The sequence below is a fragment of the Leopardus geoffroyi genome, chromosome A2 (genome assembly GCF_018350155.1).
Source record: "Leopardus geoffroyi isolate Oge1 chromosome A2, O.geoffroyi_Oge1_pat1.0, whole genome shotgun sequence".
NCBI classification, from domain to species: Eukaryota; Metazoa; Chordata; class Mammalia; order Carnivora; family Felidae; genus Leopardus; species Leopardus geoffroyi.
In genome coordinates this window covers 91,892,994-91,911,054 of record NC_059331.1, presented here as the reverse complement: position 1 = coordinate 91,911,054, position 18,061 = coordinate 91,892,994, and the positions used below count along the sequence as shown (strand labels likewise).

The 18,061-nt window shown below is 34.8% G+C and overlaps 2 protein-coding genes across 7 annotated transcripts in view; one reads left to right on the top strand and one right to left on the bottom strand.

Annotated features, from left to right (window-relative positions):
- Nucleotides 1–18,061, top strand: part of ABCB1 (ATP binding cassette subfamily B member 1) — a 242,136-nt gene that overhangs the window by 43,932 nt on the left and 180,143 nt on the right. The gene's annotated exons all lie outside the window — the stretch shown is intronic.
- Nucleotides 1–18,061, bottom strand: part of RUNDC3B (RUN domain containing 3B) — a 148,529-nt gene that overhangs the window by 118,564 nt on the left and 11,904 nt on the right. For 4 of the 5 annotated variants that reach the window (XM_045494700.1, XM_045494702.1, XM_045494701.1 and 1 more), the window contains exon 2: nt 10,493–10,608. In XM_045494700.1, coding sequence (XP_045350656.1) covers nt 10,493–10,608 — 116 coding nt within the window. Of the gene's footprint in view, nt 1–10,492; nt 10,609–18,061 lie in introns of those variants that run through there. The other variant, XM_045494705.1, reaches the window with a different exon arrangement.

The window sequence follows — 18,061 nt, the reverse complement described above, 5'->3', positions numbered from 1 at the left end:
TGACCACAATTTAATTAACACAGAAGTAAAAATAAAAAGGAAAAATTCTTCTTTTCAGTAACCCTAAGAATTAACTTTTAAACAACACATAAGCCAAAATAAAGAATGAAAATTAGAAGTTACCTAAAAATGAGTATTAATAAAAATATTATATATCCCAACTTGTACATGTAACCAAAGCAGTACTTGGAGACAAGTTTGAAAATTAATCTGCTAGGAACCCAACATAACAAATAGACTCAAAGAAAATTTAATAGAGGAAATAATGATGTCATTAGCATACATAAATGAACAAAAAAGCCATAAGTTAATTACTTGAAGACTAATAAAATTAACAAATCTCTGGCAATACTGCTTATGAAAAAAAGAAAAAGAATTAATAATATTAGGGATGAAAAGGGGACCAACTAGCTGACAACTGCATGGAAAGTAACAACAGTGAAATTTTTGTTTCTTAACAGCAATCTGAATGAAACATGTCATATCCTTCAGAAAAGGGGGTGGATGGCTCATACGTAAGTATAGGTAGGGTCTAAGTTTAAAAAAAAAACAGAATTTCAGCTTTTAAAAAAAGCTATAAAGACGAATATGTGCTTTAAGCTTTAAGTTTTTACGGGATAGAAGGAACATACTTAAAGATCATAAAAGCCATTTATGAAAAGCCCACAGCTAACATCATCCTCAACAGGGAAAAACTGAGAGCTTTTTCCCTGAGATCAGGAACACGACAGGGATGCCCACTCTCACCGCTGTTGTTTAACATAGTGCTGGAAGTTCTAGCATCAGCAATCAGACAACAAAAGGAAATCAAAGGCATCAAAATTGGCAAAGATGAAGTCAAGCTTTCGCTCTTTGCAGATGACATGATATTATACATGGAAAATCCGATAGACTCCACCAAAAGTCTGCTAGAATTGATACATGAATTCAGCAAAGTTGCAGGATACAAAATCAATGTACAGAAATCAGTTGCATTCTTATACACTAACAATGAAGCAACAGAAAGACAAATAAAGAAACTGATCCCATTCACAATTGCACCAAGAAGCATAAAATACCTAGGAATAAATCTAACCAAAGATGTAAAGGATCTGTATGCTGAAAACTATAGAAAGCTTATGAAGGAAATTGAAGAAGATTTAAAGAAATGGAAAGACATTCCCTGCTCATGGATTGGAAAAATAAATATTGTCAAAATGTCAATACTACCCAAAGCGATCTACACATTCAATGCAATCCCAATCAAAATTGCACCAGCATTCTTCTCGAAACTAGAACAAGCAATCCTAAATTCATATGGAATCACAAAAGGCCCCGAATAGCCAAAGTAATTTTGAAGAAGAAGACCAAAGCAGGAGGCATCACAATCCCAGACTTTAGCCTCTACTACAAAGCTGTCATCATCAAGACAGCATGGTATTGGCACGAAAACAGACACGTAGACCAATGGAATAGAATAGAAACCCCAGAACGAGACCCACAAACGTATGGCCAACTCATCTTTGACAAAGCAGGGAAGAACATCCAATGGAAAAAAGACAGTCTCTTTAACAAATGGTGCTGGGAGAACTGGCCAGCAACATGCAGAAGATTGAAACTAGACCATTTTCTCACACCATTCACAAAAATAAACTCCAAATGGATAAAGGACCTGAATGTGAGACAGGAAACCATCAAAACCCTAGAGGAGAAAGCAGGAAAAGACCTCTCTGACCTCAGCCGTAGCAATCTCTTACTTGACACATCCCCAAAGGCAAGGGAATTAAAAGCAAAAATGAACTACTGGGACCTTATGAAGATAAAAAGCTTCTGCACAGCAAAGGAAAGAACCAACAAAACTAAAAGGCAACCAACGGAATGGGAAAAGATATTTGCAAATGACATATCGGACAAAGGGCTAGTATCCAGAATCTATAAAGAGCTCACCAAACTCCACACCCGAAAAACAAATAACCCAGTGAAGAAATGGGCAGAAAACATGAATAGACACTTCTCTAAAGAAGACATCCGGATGGCCAACAGGCACATGAAAAGATGTTCAGCGTCGCTCCTTATCAGGGAAATACAAATCAAAACCACACTCAGGTATCACCTCACGCCAGTCAGAGTGGCCAAAATGAACAAATCAGGAGACTACAGATGCTGGAGAGGATGTGGAGAAACGGGAACCCTCTTGCACTGTTGGTGGGAATGCAAATTGGTGCAGCCGCTCTGGAAAGCAGTGTGGAGGTTCCTCAGAAAATTAAAAATAGACCTACCCTATGATCCAGCAATAGCACTGCTAGGAATTTATCCAAGGGATACAGGAGTACTGATGCATAGGGGCACTTGTACCCCAATGTTCATAGCAGCACTCTCAACAATAGCCAAATTATGGAAAGAGCCTAAATGTCCATCAACTGATGAATGGATAAAGAAATTGTGGTTTATATACACAATGGAATACTACGTGGCAATGAGAAAAAATGAAATATGGCCTTTTGTAGCATCGTGGATGGAACTGGAGAGTGTGATGCTAAGTGAAATAAGCCATACAGAGAAAGACAGATACCATATGGTTTCACTCTTATGTGGATCCTGAGAAACTTGACAGGAACCCATGGGGGAGGGGGAGGAAAAAAGAAAAAAAAAAAAAAAAAGAGGTTAGAGTGGGAGAGAGCCAAAGCATAAGAGACTGTTAAAAACTGAGAACAAACTGAGGGTTGATGGGGGTGGGAGGGAGGGGAGGGTGGGTGGTGGGTATTGAGGAGGGCACCTTTTGGGATGAGCACTGGGTGTTGTATGGAAACCAATTTGACAATAAATTTCATATATTAAAAAAAAAAATACAGAGAGCAAACTGAGGGTTGCTGGAGGGGGTGTTGGGAGCGGGGATAGATTAATAGGTGACAGGCATTAAGGAAGCCACTTGCTGGGATGAGCACTGGGTGTTAAATGTAAGTGATGAATCACTAAATTCTACACCTGAAATCATTATTACACCAAATGTTAACAAACTTGGATTTAAATGAACAAAAAATAAAGTCTATGATCATATTCAAAGGGTGAAACTATAAAAAAAAAAAGCTTTAAGTTTTTAGATCTCTTCAGTGAGCTTTAACTTTTTAAAACCATTTAGATAAATTTATCTATTTTTTTAAGTTTGTTTTTTTTTTTTTTTGTTTTTGCTTTTTTTTTGAGAGAGAGAGACAAAGCATGAGCCTGGAAGGGTCACAGAGAGAGGGAGACACAGAATCCAAAGCAAGCTCTGGGCTCCAAGCTGTCAGCACAGAGCCTGACATGGTACTCAAAGCCATGGACCATAAGATCATGACCTGAGCCGAAGTCAGACACTTAAATGACTGAGCCACCCAGGCACCCCTAAATTTATCTATTTTAAATGTGGCACACTGAAAGGAAAAACAGAAACTGAATAGGGATTAAACAATTAAGAGGGTACAGAAAAGAAGAAACTGGTAAGTGTAAAAGAGAATACAGAAGAGAAGTCAACAACCTAAAGAGACCTGTAAGTATGCACATTCCCCACCTAACCCAGAGTTTTTACCGGCAGATTCTTTCTAACAGTCAATTCCAAGCTTATGGAAAATTCTTCCAAGGAATAAAAAAGATAAAACACTTTTCATTCATTTAGTGAGGCTAATATAATCTTCATAACAAAAACCAAAACAAGTATAAAACAGAAATTACATAGAACCAAAACTCCTAAAATACTAGCAAACTAAATTCTAAATCTGGCCAAGTATATGAAAACAATACATGAGGCTCAAATTGGATTTGTCCCAAGAATATATGGATTTAACATTAGGAACACTACTGATGTAATTCTTCACATTAAAAAATTAAATAAGAATTCTGGTACCAGACAGGACAAAGCAGATGCACTTTCCTCTTGCCAAATATAACCAATAACACTAGACATTACATATAAAACAAAAAGACTCTGAAGAGAGAGAATAAAAGGAACCCGGGCTAGAGATCTTAGACGCCAAGAAATAACACAGCAGGTAAATTTCCTTGCCCCATACATCCCAGACTCTGTGCTGGACAAATCAGCAACCTGAAATAGGCTGGCCTTCTCCTCTTGGGTTTTCTCAATTAAGTTTAATGGTGGAAACAAAAGTTCTAACACTGTCTAATGTGGTTCTAATCTATTGTAGGGGAAATATTTAAAGCATTTATATGTATTTCTTTTTTTTTAATTTTAATTCCAGTATTGTTAACATACAGTGTTGTGTTAGTTTCAGGTATACAATATAGTGATTCAACAATTCTGTACATTACTCTAGTGCTCATCATAAGTGTACTCTTAAACCCCTTCACCTATTTCACCTATCCCCCTACTTTCCTCCCCTTTGGTAACCATCATTTGTTCTCCATGGACAAGTAAGAGTCTATTTCTTGGCTTGTCTCTTTTTTCCCCACTGTTCATTTGTTTTCTTTGTTAAATTCCACAAGTGAAATCATATAGTATTTGTCTTTCTCTACTGTAGCATCATACTCTTTAGCTCCATCCATGTTGTTGCAAATGGTAAATTTTAATTCTTTTTTTATGGCTAGATAATGTCCAGTGTGTGTGTGTGTGTGTGTGTGTCTGTGTGTCTGTGTGTGTGTGTGTGTGTGTGTATCACATCTTTTTTATCCATTCATCTACTGATGGACATTTGGGCTGCTTCCATAATTTGGCTATTGTAAATAATGCTGCAATAAACATAGGGGTACATATATCCTTTTAAGTTAGTGTTTTTGTATTCTTTAGGTAAATACACAGTAGCGTGATTACTGGATTGAAGGTTAGTTCTATTTTTAACTTTTTAAAGCAATTATATTATAAATGGGGGGGGGGGTAAAGGGAAATAAAGGCATAGTTTTTAAATTTAAGACCAGAAAACAATGATACTTTTGATTGTGATTAAATTTTGTATATACAACCTAATACCTGGAGCAACCACTAAAAAATCTATGCCAAAAGATGCACTGAAAAACAATACAGACAGATAAAAATGGAATTCAAAAAAACACTCAAGTAATCCACAGGAAGACAAGAAAAAGAAAAATCAAAAAAATAAGGAAAACATTAAAAATAGGAAATTATTGTATTTTCTTCCTTATCATCTCATTTCTGCTTCAAGGCAGTTCTTTAGCCAGTCTATTGGTGACAAATTGCTTAGTTCTCCTTGTTTTGAGAATGGCTAGATTTCCCCTTCAAAACTGAAAAATAATTCTGCTATAGGAGTCTGTGTTGACATTTTTCTCTTAGCACTTAAAAGAAGTGCTTCCATGGTTTCTGATAAGAGATCTGCCATCATTCAAACAGTTTTTCCTTTACAAACAGGGTGTCATTTTTCTCTGGCTACTTTCAACATTTTTTCCTTGTCTTTATTTCTCAAAAGTTTAATTATAATGTGTCTTGGCATGAATTTCTTTGGATTTACTCTGTGATTCACTTAGTTTCTCAAATCTGTATGCCTATGTCTCTTGCTAAATTTGGGAAATTTTCAGCCATTATTTTTTCAGCACCTTTTCAGTACATTCCTTTCTCCTCTCACTCAGACCCTTTGATGAAAAGATTTAGATCTTTTATTATAGTCCTACAAGTCCCTGTGGCTCTGTTCATCTTTTAAGTCCACTTTCTAATTTTAGATTATTTTTAGTCTTTGTTATTTAGATTAAAACTTTTCTATCGTTCTCTCTTCTAGTTCACTGATTTTTTCCTCTGTCCCCTGCATCTTCTTGTTGAGCCTATCCATTCAGCTTTTCATTTTGGTTTTGTACTTTTTGTACCGAAATTTCTATTCAGTTGTTTTTATATCTTCTATTTCTTTGTTGATGCTGTCTACTTTTTCATTTGTTTCAAGCATGTTTCTAACTGCTCACTGAAGTATTTTTATCATGATCAACTTACGATCTTTGTCACTAACTTAATACCTCTGCCATCTCAGTGTTCACATCTACTAGTTGTCTTCTGTCATTCAATTTGAGATTTTCTTGGTTCTTGTTATGACAAGTGATCTTCATATGAAACCTGGACGTGTTCATATTATGTTATGAGTGTTGGAATCTTATTTCACTGGCTTTCTATGACAGTTCTGGCAGGGGAAGGTAAAAAGTGGTGAGATCACTTCATTACTGCCAAGTGGAGGGAGAAGTCCAATTTTTCCAGTTGAACTCCACTGACATTTGAGAGGGGAGTTCTCATTACTGCTGGGTGGAGGTGGGAGTCCAGGCTTCCTACAAGGTCTCCAATGATAATGCATTGGGAGTATTCTTGTTACTGCTGGGCGATGGTGAAAGACATCAATCTCCAAAATGTCTCTTCTGACACAACCTCAGGATGGCAGGGAAATGACCCCTCATTACTGTTGGGTTGGGAATGGAAATCCAGGCTCTCCATTAACATGGTGAGGGTGGGAGGTAAGATAGGAAGAGAAGACTCACAACCAGCCAGGAGGGAAGAAGTCCCAGTTCTCAAGTCCCAGTTCTTTGCATGGCCTTCTTTGATACCACTCTGATGATGATGGGGGACACACTGTTACAGCCTCAGGAGAAGGGAATTCTAAGTCCCCCACTTAACCTTTTCTAGCCTGGGTGGGGGTGGTACCACACTTCTTCTGTGGCATTTGGCTAAAGTAGAGCTGTTACTAAAAGTCTTCCACCTTGCTTTCTGTACATATTGATGTCTATAGGCTACTGGCTTACCCAATCTTGGTATACAAGGCAGTCAGAAAGTTCAAAGAACCAATCGTGTTATTCCCAAGGTCTGAGAGTCCCTAGAGAGTCTTTCTTCTTCTCCCTACCTTTTGGGGTCTTCATGTATTTGTTTTATATAATAATGTCCAGGCTTTTAGATATAGTGAGAGAAATAGGAAAAAATAGTCCACTTCATCTTTAGAAGTTTTAAGTTTTTTTATTGCCACTTCATCCATCTATATAGTGGACAACAAAGGAAAAAATACAGTATTTATCCCTATCAAACTTCTACACAGGCAACTAAGAGAATTAACTAAAACATAAATTAAGCAATAGTTCAATTTCTAAAAATCTATGGGATTTGACTTGGTCTCTATTTCAATGAAAACCAAAAGTGTGATGTGGGAATCAAAATATCAGCATAATCTTAAGTTCTGAACTAATACAGTGTTGACCTATATGAAGCACTTTACTCAGCTATGAGTATCAGATTTTAAGAGCAATACCAATAAACCAGTGACAAACCAGAAGAACAACTAAGACTGTGGTGGTTCCAGAAGGTTGAAGGAACTACAGATACATTACCTAGAAAAAAGGAGAACTGAGGACAAAGAATTATATAATAGCAGTCTTTTAATATTAGGTTCAAAACTGAAAAACAAAAAAGTGGCAGAAAATATATCAAAGCCAATCAAATAGGTTGGCTTCATTTATATAAGAGTTTTCTAACAATCTAAACTGCCCCAAAATGTGATGAACTGCTTTACTATCCTAAGTTCTCAGACATCAGAAGTATTCAAACAGTCTGTATGTCTACCAGTCATGAATACTGTTGAGTGGATTGCTTCAGAAGGACAGAGATTAGAGAAATTTTTAATCTGTGATTCATGGTGCTACCTGAAGTAATGCTACAGAGCTACAGGGTGGTGGGGTACAACTACTGCTGAGCAGGTACAATGCCCAATTTTCTCAATCTGCTTCAAGCACACACTCCACTTACACAGCCAGTGTCTACAGTTGCTTTTATTAGGGCAGGTGTGGATGGGGTGGAGAGGAGGAGACTTTAAAGTAAATAAAAGTTCAAAAATTAGTGAAGACCTGAACTGATGTCTCTTTGAATTCTATATTCTGTGATTAATTCCTAGTTCTCAGCTATCTTCCAGGAAAATAAGATCATTATTTTACTGAGAGATAACTATAAAGAAGATTAATGTATGTAGTTTTAAAAGCTTCCTTTTCAACACTGGGACTTTTAGAATGAATTAAATAAATAACTGTTTCAGTTTTCCACTTTACAAGTGTCAGTACAGCCTATTTGTGCCTAGGGGTGGATTTTACCTTTCTCTGAAAATTTTAATATTTAAAATGCCCTTTTATTTCAAAAATAAAAAGTACCTGGAGGAAAGTGAATCTCACAAACCCACAAAGTTACACATTTTAAATCTGTACTTCTATAAAGACAAACATTGGAAAAATTAGTTATTACATACTAAATTTTAGGTGAACACAGTGTACCACAAAAATAATTATATAACTTCTCCAAAAGTAAAAGCAATTTGTTATATATCAGAATACTAATATACAGAAGTCTGTAGACACCCAAGTCTTTAAAATAGCTCATCTCAGGGGCACCTGGGTGGCTCAGTCAGTTAAGTGTCTGACTTTGGCTCAGGTCATGATCTTGTGGCTCATGGGATAGAGCCCGACATCAGCTCTGTGCTGACAGCTCAGAGCCTGGAACCTGCTTTGGATTCTGTTTCCCTCTCTCTTAGCCCCAACCCCACTCACACTCTATCTCTCTCTCAAAAATAAACAAACATTAAAAAGAAAACTTTAAATAGCTCATCTCAAAAGTTAAGTATCATTTCATGATTCATATCTGTACTAATTATAGTGACCACATTAGTCAATCTACAGGATCTTTTTTAAAAAGCATAGTTTAAATTATTAATTTTACTTAGCCTAAAAAGACAACACAAATTTCACTGTATCATCATTCTTACTTTCTTAGTCACACTAGTGGAATCCTTATCCATAAATCAACTAGAGATTCTATTTTCAACATGGTAGTTCAATGGCTTCCGTGAAATAACATTCACTGGGGGCACCTGAGTGGCTCAGTCAGTTAAGTGTCCAACTCTTGATTTCAGCTCAGGTCATGATTTCACAGTTCGTGAGAGGGAGCCCCACATTGGGCTCTGTGCTGACAATGTGGGGCCTGCTTAGGTTTCTCTTTCTCCCTCTTTCTCTCCCTCCCTTTCTGCCCCTTCCCTACTCACATGTACCCTCTCTCTTTCAAAATAAATAAACATTTAAAAAAAGAAATAACATTCACTATTAATTCTCAAGATCTATCATCTATATTTTGCTGAGGCATGACTCAGAAGATGGCAGACTGTTGTGCAGGAGGGGTCCACTTATGTGGTCAGGAGTATGCCCAATCACTCAGCATGGATATCTCAACATGGCCTGTTTTCTGCTGATAGTTGTTTATGTACTTTGTGAGTGATTCATATGCTAAATGGTACACTGAATCAAGGGAACTGAGGTCTTGTGATAACACATTTGTAAATTTTAAAGCACATCAAGGTCTACTGCGTTGCATGTGTTTTCTACTCAATTATTATTTATAAATTTATACATATAATTCTAAAATATGATTACCACAATATAGTAACCTGGACAATATCTCAAAGTATTCTCATAGCTTTTGCTTTTATAAAAACTTATTTTCTTATAATACGTAACATTAATGGCAGAAAATTTAGGAAATGCAGTACAGCAAAAATAAAAAAATAACTTTTTAAATGCAAAATAACAAACTTTTAACAGAAAAGCATTAGTGATGTTATGGACCCCATTTTAAACTACAAAGGGCTGACTGAATACAATTTTGTTTTTCCATGTAATTAAATTCAACCCTTTGTTAGGCCCACAGGACTGTTCAAATGATTTAAATAATTAATTAAGAGTAAAGACGTGATGCTTCAAAAAGCATCAAAAAGCACAGAAAAGAATTAACCACTAGGTTAAATTTGAGATTCTCTTAAGTTGTATTACCAAAGCAGATTATTGATTTGAAACTATACCATTAAGATAGTAAAGATAATAAAAACTTAAGTGAAAACATCTTATGATCAAGTTTCCTTTAGGAAAATAAGATAATGGAATTAATGTGATAAAGTTATTATTTATTACTACTCACTTATGCTACATAATATTTTTTGATGTTATCCGCTATATTTTATAGGTATTTTAATGTAAATATTTTTTATAATTTGGAGAAACCACAGACTCTTCTTTCTAATGTGAATATATTTACTGATTTATTTTAATAAAACCATAGTTAAGCATCTTTTTACATACCTCTTTTAACTATTTATGGTAAAAAATTTTTCAGAGTCCAAAGTTTAACAAAGTAAAGATTAAGCAAACAAATGTAATGCCTGGATGCATCTTTGTAAATTGGTTAAAATAGCATGTAGAAGCCTTTGAAGATAGGCTACCTTTTAATTTAAGCTTTCGTTTTAATTACTTATGGAAAGTGACTCTGCTGCCTGTATGTGACAATACATTCAACACTTTTAATGCATCCTGGAAACAGGTATAAATCTGAGAACAGAAATTCTTTTCTTTTTGAGGGACAAAGGACAAGACAAAAGATTAGGCCTTCTAAAATCAGTTTTATGTTTTTCAAGATGGAGTATGGCTATTATCTAAATCATACCAGACTGTATGGCCTGTAAAATTTCAAGTTTATTAAAAAGAAAGCTGTCGAGGAATATAAATACATTAATTCTGTTACCTTTTAGCCGGTGACTGAGAATCTGTTCCAAAATAGCTGCAAAATTGTTAAATTCAGGAGAAGAATCATCAATTGTCTCAAAGCAGGACCGATCAATCAGGGTCTTCACTGAAAACCTGTGGAAAAAAAAGAGAGTTGATTCATGCACTCAACTAGGAAAAATGGAAAGAAAGCATTTTGAGGAACTATTACAAAAATACTTTCTAAGTATTACATATATTGAAAACTCTACCTATTTAAATTAACTCTGTAAATAGAAAATTTTATTTATTTATTTTTAATATATGAAATTTATTGCCAAATTGGTTTCCATACAACACCGAGTGCTCATCCCAAAAGATGCCCTCTTCAATACCCATCACCCACCCTTTCCTCCCTCCCATCCCCCATCAGCCCTCAATTTGTTCTCAGTTTTTAAGAGTCTCTTATGCTTTGGCTCTCTCCCATTCTAACTTTTTTTTTTAGAAAATTTTATAGAAATATCAGGCTTTCACTTATATATTTACTATCTACTGATCACAGTAAGACTTACGAATAGCTCACTGTTAACAGTCATTAAAGTAAGAATTTTTAAAATGACCTAAATTAAGTCCAAAAAACTCAAAAGCTACAATACTACTTCTAAGAAATGTGTCCAAATGCTTTTAAGAGTTTTGGAACACAATATTGAATAAAACAGGATAAGAGAATGCATGAAGTGTAGATCTGAAGTTTTTATGACCTTTGTAAATAGGAAACTTACAAATCTGCCAAGTGCGCTAGATTTCTCTTATCAGAATGTCCTTTGTCTCTATTTTTGACTGTCAATAATCAATGTGTTTTCCAAGACTTAGTTCAAATGCCACCTCTTCAAGGAAAAAGTATCCTCCTGCATATTCCCAGCACAAGCTAGCATTTTGTTCATATCTTCCTTAAGGAACAATTACAGTTTATCCTACTGCTGTTATGTGTGGTATCAATTTACTAAAATATAAACTCCTTGAGAGCAGAAACATAACTTCTGCACATTTATATGTTCCTCAGCACAGAGGACAATGCCTTGAACACTGTTGTCAGTACTTGTTCATTTATTTGTAAGCCCTATTTTGAAAGAACAGCAAAAAAAAAAAAAAAAAAAAAAAAAAAAAAAAAAAAAATTTAAATGCCAATATCATGGCAAGACAAGAGAAAATGTTTATTATTATTAACATATAACAACATTCGTGTAACCACCAAAGTCAGGATACAGGACAGTTCTGTCATCTCAAGCAACTCCCTAATGCCATCCCTTTATAGCCATACCCTATAAAGGGTGACAAATGAATGCCTAAGTAAGGACAATCTGTGAGGAAGGAGGCAATTGAGATAATTATGAGAGTTGTTAAATAATTAGAAATGTAAACTATGAGAGAGATAAAGGAATACAAACTATTTCTTAGGCTTTAGGCTCGATGGTTATACTATTCAATCAGGACAGAAAACACAGGAGGTAAGTATAAAGGGAAATATAAAGAGATTTGTTTATATGGATTACATCTAAAAACTCTATACTAAAAACTCTCTTTGCTGCCAGGTGTAATGTATAAGGAAATTATTTACAAAACTAGTGAAACGTTTATATAGTTAACTAAAATTTAAGTTATTTATTTTGAAAGAGAGAACACAGCACAGGAGGAGCTGAGAGAGAAAGAGGGAGGGAGAGAGAGAGAGAGGGAGGGAGAGAGAGAAAATTCCAAGCTGGCTCCTCACTGTCAGTGCGGAGCCCCATGTGGGGCTCGAACTCACGAGATCATAACCTGAGCCAAAGTAAGATGCCTAACTGACTGAGTCACCCAGAGGCCCCAATAGTACACTATAATTTAAAACAGAAATATTGGGAATTTTTAAATGTCTTCTCTGTAAAAAATTTACCAAGAGTAGTTTGAACAGTGCTTACATTCTTATTGTATAACTTAAAATACGGGCTGAGCATATTTTCTATACCTTGGCAAATTATTCCTTTCTAGGTCTGGATCAGTTTCCAATACATATATTTTTTTGAGAGTGAGAGAGAGGGTGCATGTGAGCAAGGTAGAGAGAGAGAGAGAATCCCACAGGGGGCAGAGGGGAAGGGGGAACAAGAGAGAGAAGCCGGGCTCACCCAAAGCAGGGCTTGTGCTCACCTGATTCAGAACTCAAACTCATGAAATGTGACATCATGACCTGAGCTAAAGTCAGATGCTTAACCAGTTGAGCCACCCAGGCACCCCGAGTTTCCAGCATTTTATCCTTTTCACTTTCAACTGTGAAAATCTCTGAGAGGTCCTATAACGTGAAATGGCCTGCCAGTGCCACTTAGGCTGGGACCTCCTTTTTGGCACAACCACTCTGTTCACTTAAATCAATACATCCTCCTTCACTAAGTTCCTATGGCTGCATACCTGAATTCCCTTGAATAGCAGCAATGTCAATATTCCTGTGATCTACTATTTCTTCTATAATTCCACTTGTTAAATTCAAATTTCACTTCCAATATTAGCATTTCCCATTTCTTTGCCACTCTTTCAATTATCCATTTTTGTAAAGCATGTGTTTTTATCACCAGAACACAAGGAGGCAACACAACTACAGGTTTTGATTTCTGTGTATGAACTAATAACACATGAATAGTGACCAATGCTAGACCCACTTACAAGAAGTGATGTCTTTGGTCACTAATCATGATGTGCATTTAATGACAGTGATTCGTAGACTAAAGCACGAGCAACAAAATTTTATTTTATGCAATTACAGTTAATATATGGTGGTGGTCAAACTAGAACTATGTTATTGTAGGACTGGTATTAACTAATTTTCAGGTACCTGAAATTAGTACATACTGGAACTGTGCAAAGTGAGGACCACCCCATTTATTTATTAATTACAAATGAAATTAATTATGTTCGAGTAATGTATTTTTATAAAACATATATTTGCTAAAACCAAAAATTAGCATTGGTGGTATAGTGGTGAGCACAGCTGCCTTCCAAAACAAAAAATTACCAAGAATAGCATTGTTGTACATCTCTGCAAATATCTTCTTTTCAAGTTTATTTATTTTGGATACAGAGAGAACACAAGCAGGTAAGGGGCAGAGAGAAGGAAAGACAGAATCCCAAGCGGGCTCTGTGCTGATGGCAGAGAGGGGGCACAGAGGGGCTTGAACCCACAAACCATGAGATCATGACCTGAGGTGAGATCAAGAGTTGTATGCTTAACTAAGCCACCCAGAGGCTCCTCTTTGCAAACATCTTTAATGTTGCGTTGAAGAGAATATAGCTAAATCCTCATATCCATTTCTGTATTCAATCTATTCTAATATTATACACCATGTGGCTCTGGAAAACTCCACTGTACACTTGTTAAAGAATGGGAACAAAAAAGGCAAATTCGGTCTTAAAATTCAGAAAATAATTTTTTTTTAATTTTTTAAAAATTTTATTTAAATCCAAGTTAGTTAACATATAATGTAATAATGGTTGCATGAGTAGAATTTAGTGATTCATCATAAGTGCCCTCCTTAACACCTATTGCCCATTGAGCCCATCCCCCAATGCAACAAGAAAGTAATTTTGACCTTTTGGACCTCTGATAAGAGTGAGGATCCAAGCATACACTTTGAGAATCATTCTTTGTATGTAATTCTTTGAATGTGATGAAATAACTAAGGCATTCTTTGTATGTAATGAAATAACTTTTCTCTTATGTAACCATGATGGCAGTAATTATACATACACACACACACACACACACACACACACACACACACACACACACACACATATATATCTCCTTGAGTGAACTGAGGAAACAATTATTCAAATAATTTTTTGGTTAGGGCAAGTAACCTTGACTGAGAAAAGCTAAGGAGGATTAATGTTCAGTATGTAGTACTATCTGTAACTACAACAAAAGATCAAAAGTGGAAACCATTATGTAAGGAAAAAATATGAACAGCTAACAAGTAACAGTGATGAAGTAGGTCTCTTATACCTAAAAGATAATCAAGTCAGATAAACATCAGATGAAATGCATGAGTAGATAAACAGAAACAAAAAGAAGATAAACAGATAAACCAGACTAAAGAGGAACCTGAAAACTTGTTTTTGTTTCCTATGTCCATCTCATAGACAATAAATGAAAAAAAAGCTGCCAATCCTCAGCAAACTTTTAATAATAAATAAGTACAATGTTCTTATTCAGTAAGAAAATGAAAAAGAAATGTTCCTAAAATGAATAAATAAAACTCACAGTTTGGATTTTGACCTAAATAAAAGGAAACTTTGGAACATCTGAACGTTTCCCTCTAATCTTTGTTAGGTAGACTAGAATAGGAAGTCTGATTCTACAATCACATTCAAGGCAAAAGTAACCTACTGCTTTAAAAAATTATGGCATTTAACTAACTTGGATGTAATTACTTAAATATGGCATTTAAGTAATGCATATTAGTGAAACGAACAAAAACTTTAAATTTAAAAATAACAAAGTACTTATTTCATCGAAAAGAGCTACGTTTGAACATTCAATTTCTACCTGTAACAATCTGGTAAGATTTTAGTCACTACGGTCCTCCAGGAACAATACAAAATTCCCTAGCAAATGATCTACTTTGTAAAATCTAATGGGAAGAAAGGCCATGGATATGAATACCTATATTTTGTAGCACCAAGAGCTATATACATATCAATCAGTAGTTAACAAAATACAGGAGTCTTTTTATCATGTTATCAGTTTATATTCCTATAGAAGACACTATTTGCATGACAAAAACATAAGATGGTGAATCTCAGAGCATTAAATTACTTTTAACCCAACACCTGAATAAAAACTAAAATAAAAGTTCACATATCTTAAAGGATACCATTAGACACAATTTCTGTTATTGCCAAGCATGAAGATATTTAAGGGTAAGAAAGCATTTTAAATATTCAATTACATCAAAGTTAATAATGAAAAAGGAAGAAAAGAAAGTTTTCTGGCTTTGCTTCATCATTTATATCTTAACTCTCCTCCTGATAACACAAATCAAAATTTCAAAAGGTAACTTAATTCCTTACAGTTCATGTTTTACTTCTAGCTAGCCAAGTCATCCCACTTAACACCGCTCTAGAATCATGTAGCTAGCTAGCTCCATTATGCCAAAATAATGAAAATCTTTTCCTCCATAACACATTAACTAGCTAAGATGTGCTATAAAAACCAAACCTGTAAAAAGAATTTCAATTCACCAAAAAAAATATCACACAGATGCCGAGCTATTTCCTGATAATGATGACATTAATATTAGTCATCTATTTCCTGAAGAGGACTGATTTTAAAATAATGAAATGACAATTTGATGAATGCCTAAAAATACCAATTCAAGTCTAAGTAACAGCTTTTACATAAGAATTAAAAATTCAAAAATTTACATAAAAGAGTCTTATAATTAAGCACAGTTTTTAAAATGTCTCTGTCTGAAAAGATTCCCTTTTCCACTTCCAAAACCCAAAGAAAATTTTTGTTAGATCATAAATAAGAAAGAATGATTGTGAACAAGCCCTTCAAACCTAAAAAAAGCATAAACTACCTTTTTCCCTGTGGCAACATACCAAGAAAAACGAGATAGTTACCAAAACTATGTTTAAAAACTATTATACTATATTAAATTAATTCCTTCTACTAGTCAAAGATTTGTAACATAATTATAACCATAAATAGAAATTATAAAAGTTAAAAGTTTTTATAATGAAAAAAATTATTTTCCTATTTCTTTTTACTGGGCATCTATAGACCAGTATCCATGGGCCAAATCCAACCAGTTGCCCATTTCTATAAAGTTTTATTGGAACACAGGGGAGAAAAGTCCCAACCATTTTCTCTGGAATGTGTAACCTAAAAGTCTCTATTATAGTGATTATTTCTAAAAATTTTGCCAAATCTAAAAATTAAAAGGAGAGACAGAAAAGTGTATTTTAAAATATTTTCCTCACCTGTAGTGATAATATTTCTTTTAAAGAAAACTGTTAATCTAGGTACTTTAAGGAAGATAATCTATATAATTGTATTACACTACTATATAAGCAGATAGATGACAACAGATTGCCCAACATGAAAAATATTAGATGCACTATCTTTTTAAAAAAAGGGATAAGACAAAAAATTTCCAATAAAAATACACATCTAAAATCAGAAGCTTTCAAACAAGAAAACTTCCATCTTAACGTAATTTCATTAAATTTCTTATATGAAAGAACTCCAAATTAAAATCGTGTTAATAAAGAATACTTGATTTTTTTTTTAAGCTTGTTTATTTTGAAAGACAGAGATAATGCGAGTGGGGGTAGGGCAGAGAGAAGGAGAGACAGAATTCCAAGCAGGCTTCACACTGACAGTGCAGAGTCCTCATGGGGCTTGGGGTTCTACAGGGAGCTTGATCCCATGAACTATGAGATCATGACCTGGGCTGAAATCAAAGAGTCTGATGCTTAACTGACTGAGCCACCCAGGAGGCCCAAGAATATTTTATACACTTAGATCACATATCCTTTTGGAATCTAACTGTTTTTTATCAAATGACAAACAGAAATATTCAAGTAACATATTTTAACATAGGTAAACTAGTAAACTAGATATTCAAGGTAGCAGTACAGCAAGAGGAAGAACAAGAACTTTAATATCAGAACGCCCTGGATTCACACCTGCCTCTGCTATTATCCATTCCTTGTCAAGACACTTAACTTCTCTGAACCTCAGTTTTCTCAGTAATCAATTACCAAATAATTGTGAAGATTAAAACAGGTAGCATTTGGGGAGCCTAGGTGGCTCTGTCCATTAAGCGTCCAACTCTTAGCTTTGGCTCAGGTCATGATCCTGCCTTTCGTGAGTTCAAGCCTCACAGTGGGCTCTGCGCTGGCAGCACAGAGTCTGCTTGGGATTCTCCATCTCGTCTCCCTCTGACCCTGCCCCACTTGCACTGTCTCTCACAATAAATAAATAAAATATAAAGTACTTAATACAGTTTCAACTTACACAAAAGTTATTAAATGTTAGCACACATCCCCTTTCTTTTTAGAGCAACAATGTTTCACTTAGTAACATCTAAGCATAGAAAAAAGGCAAGAATTTCAAGTGTTTGTATGTGAACTGAATTTTTAAAACACTTAGCAGACAGTAATCATGGTTTATGAACACCAGAAATGCTAAGAAAATGAAGGTTCCCAGTTTCTGATTCTATGGCTCAAATATAAACACATATACCCATACATAATTTAGATTCAGTTCAGACACATCACAGACACTGAAGGAAGCACAACATAAGAGGAAATGCATAGGTTTTGATATATTTGGGTTTTAATTCTACCAATGTTAGGCTTAACCAAACATAAATCTGAGTGAAACAGACATTGCTTCAATTAAAGAATTTCCATGACTAGTCATAAATGCTCAATCTAATATTTTTCCTCCAAAAAGCATATTCTGCATGCATTAATGTATTTTCTTCATATGTTAAGCATAGATGTTTTGTGTTTTTTTAATTTATTAAAATTTTAACTGATATTTTTAATATTAATTTTGAGACTACATCTG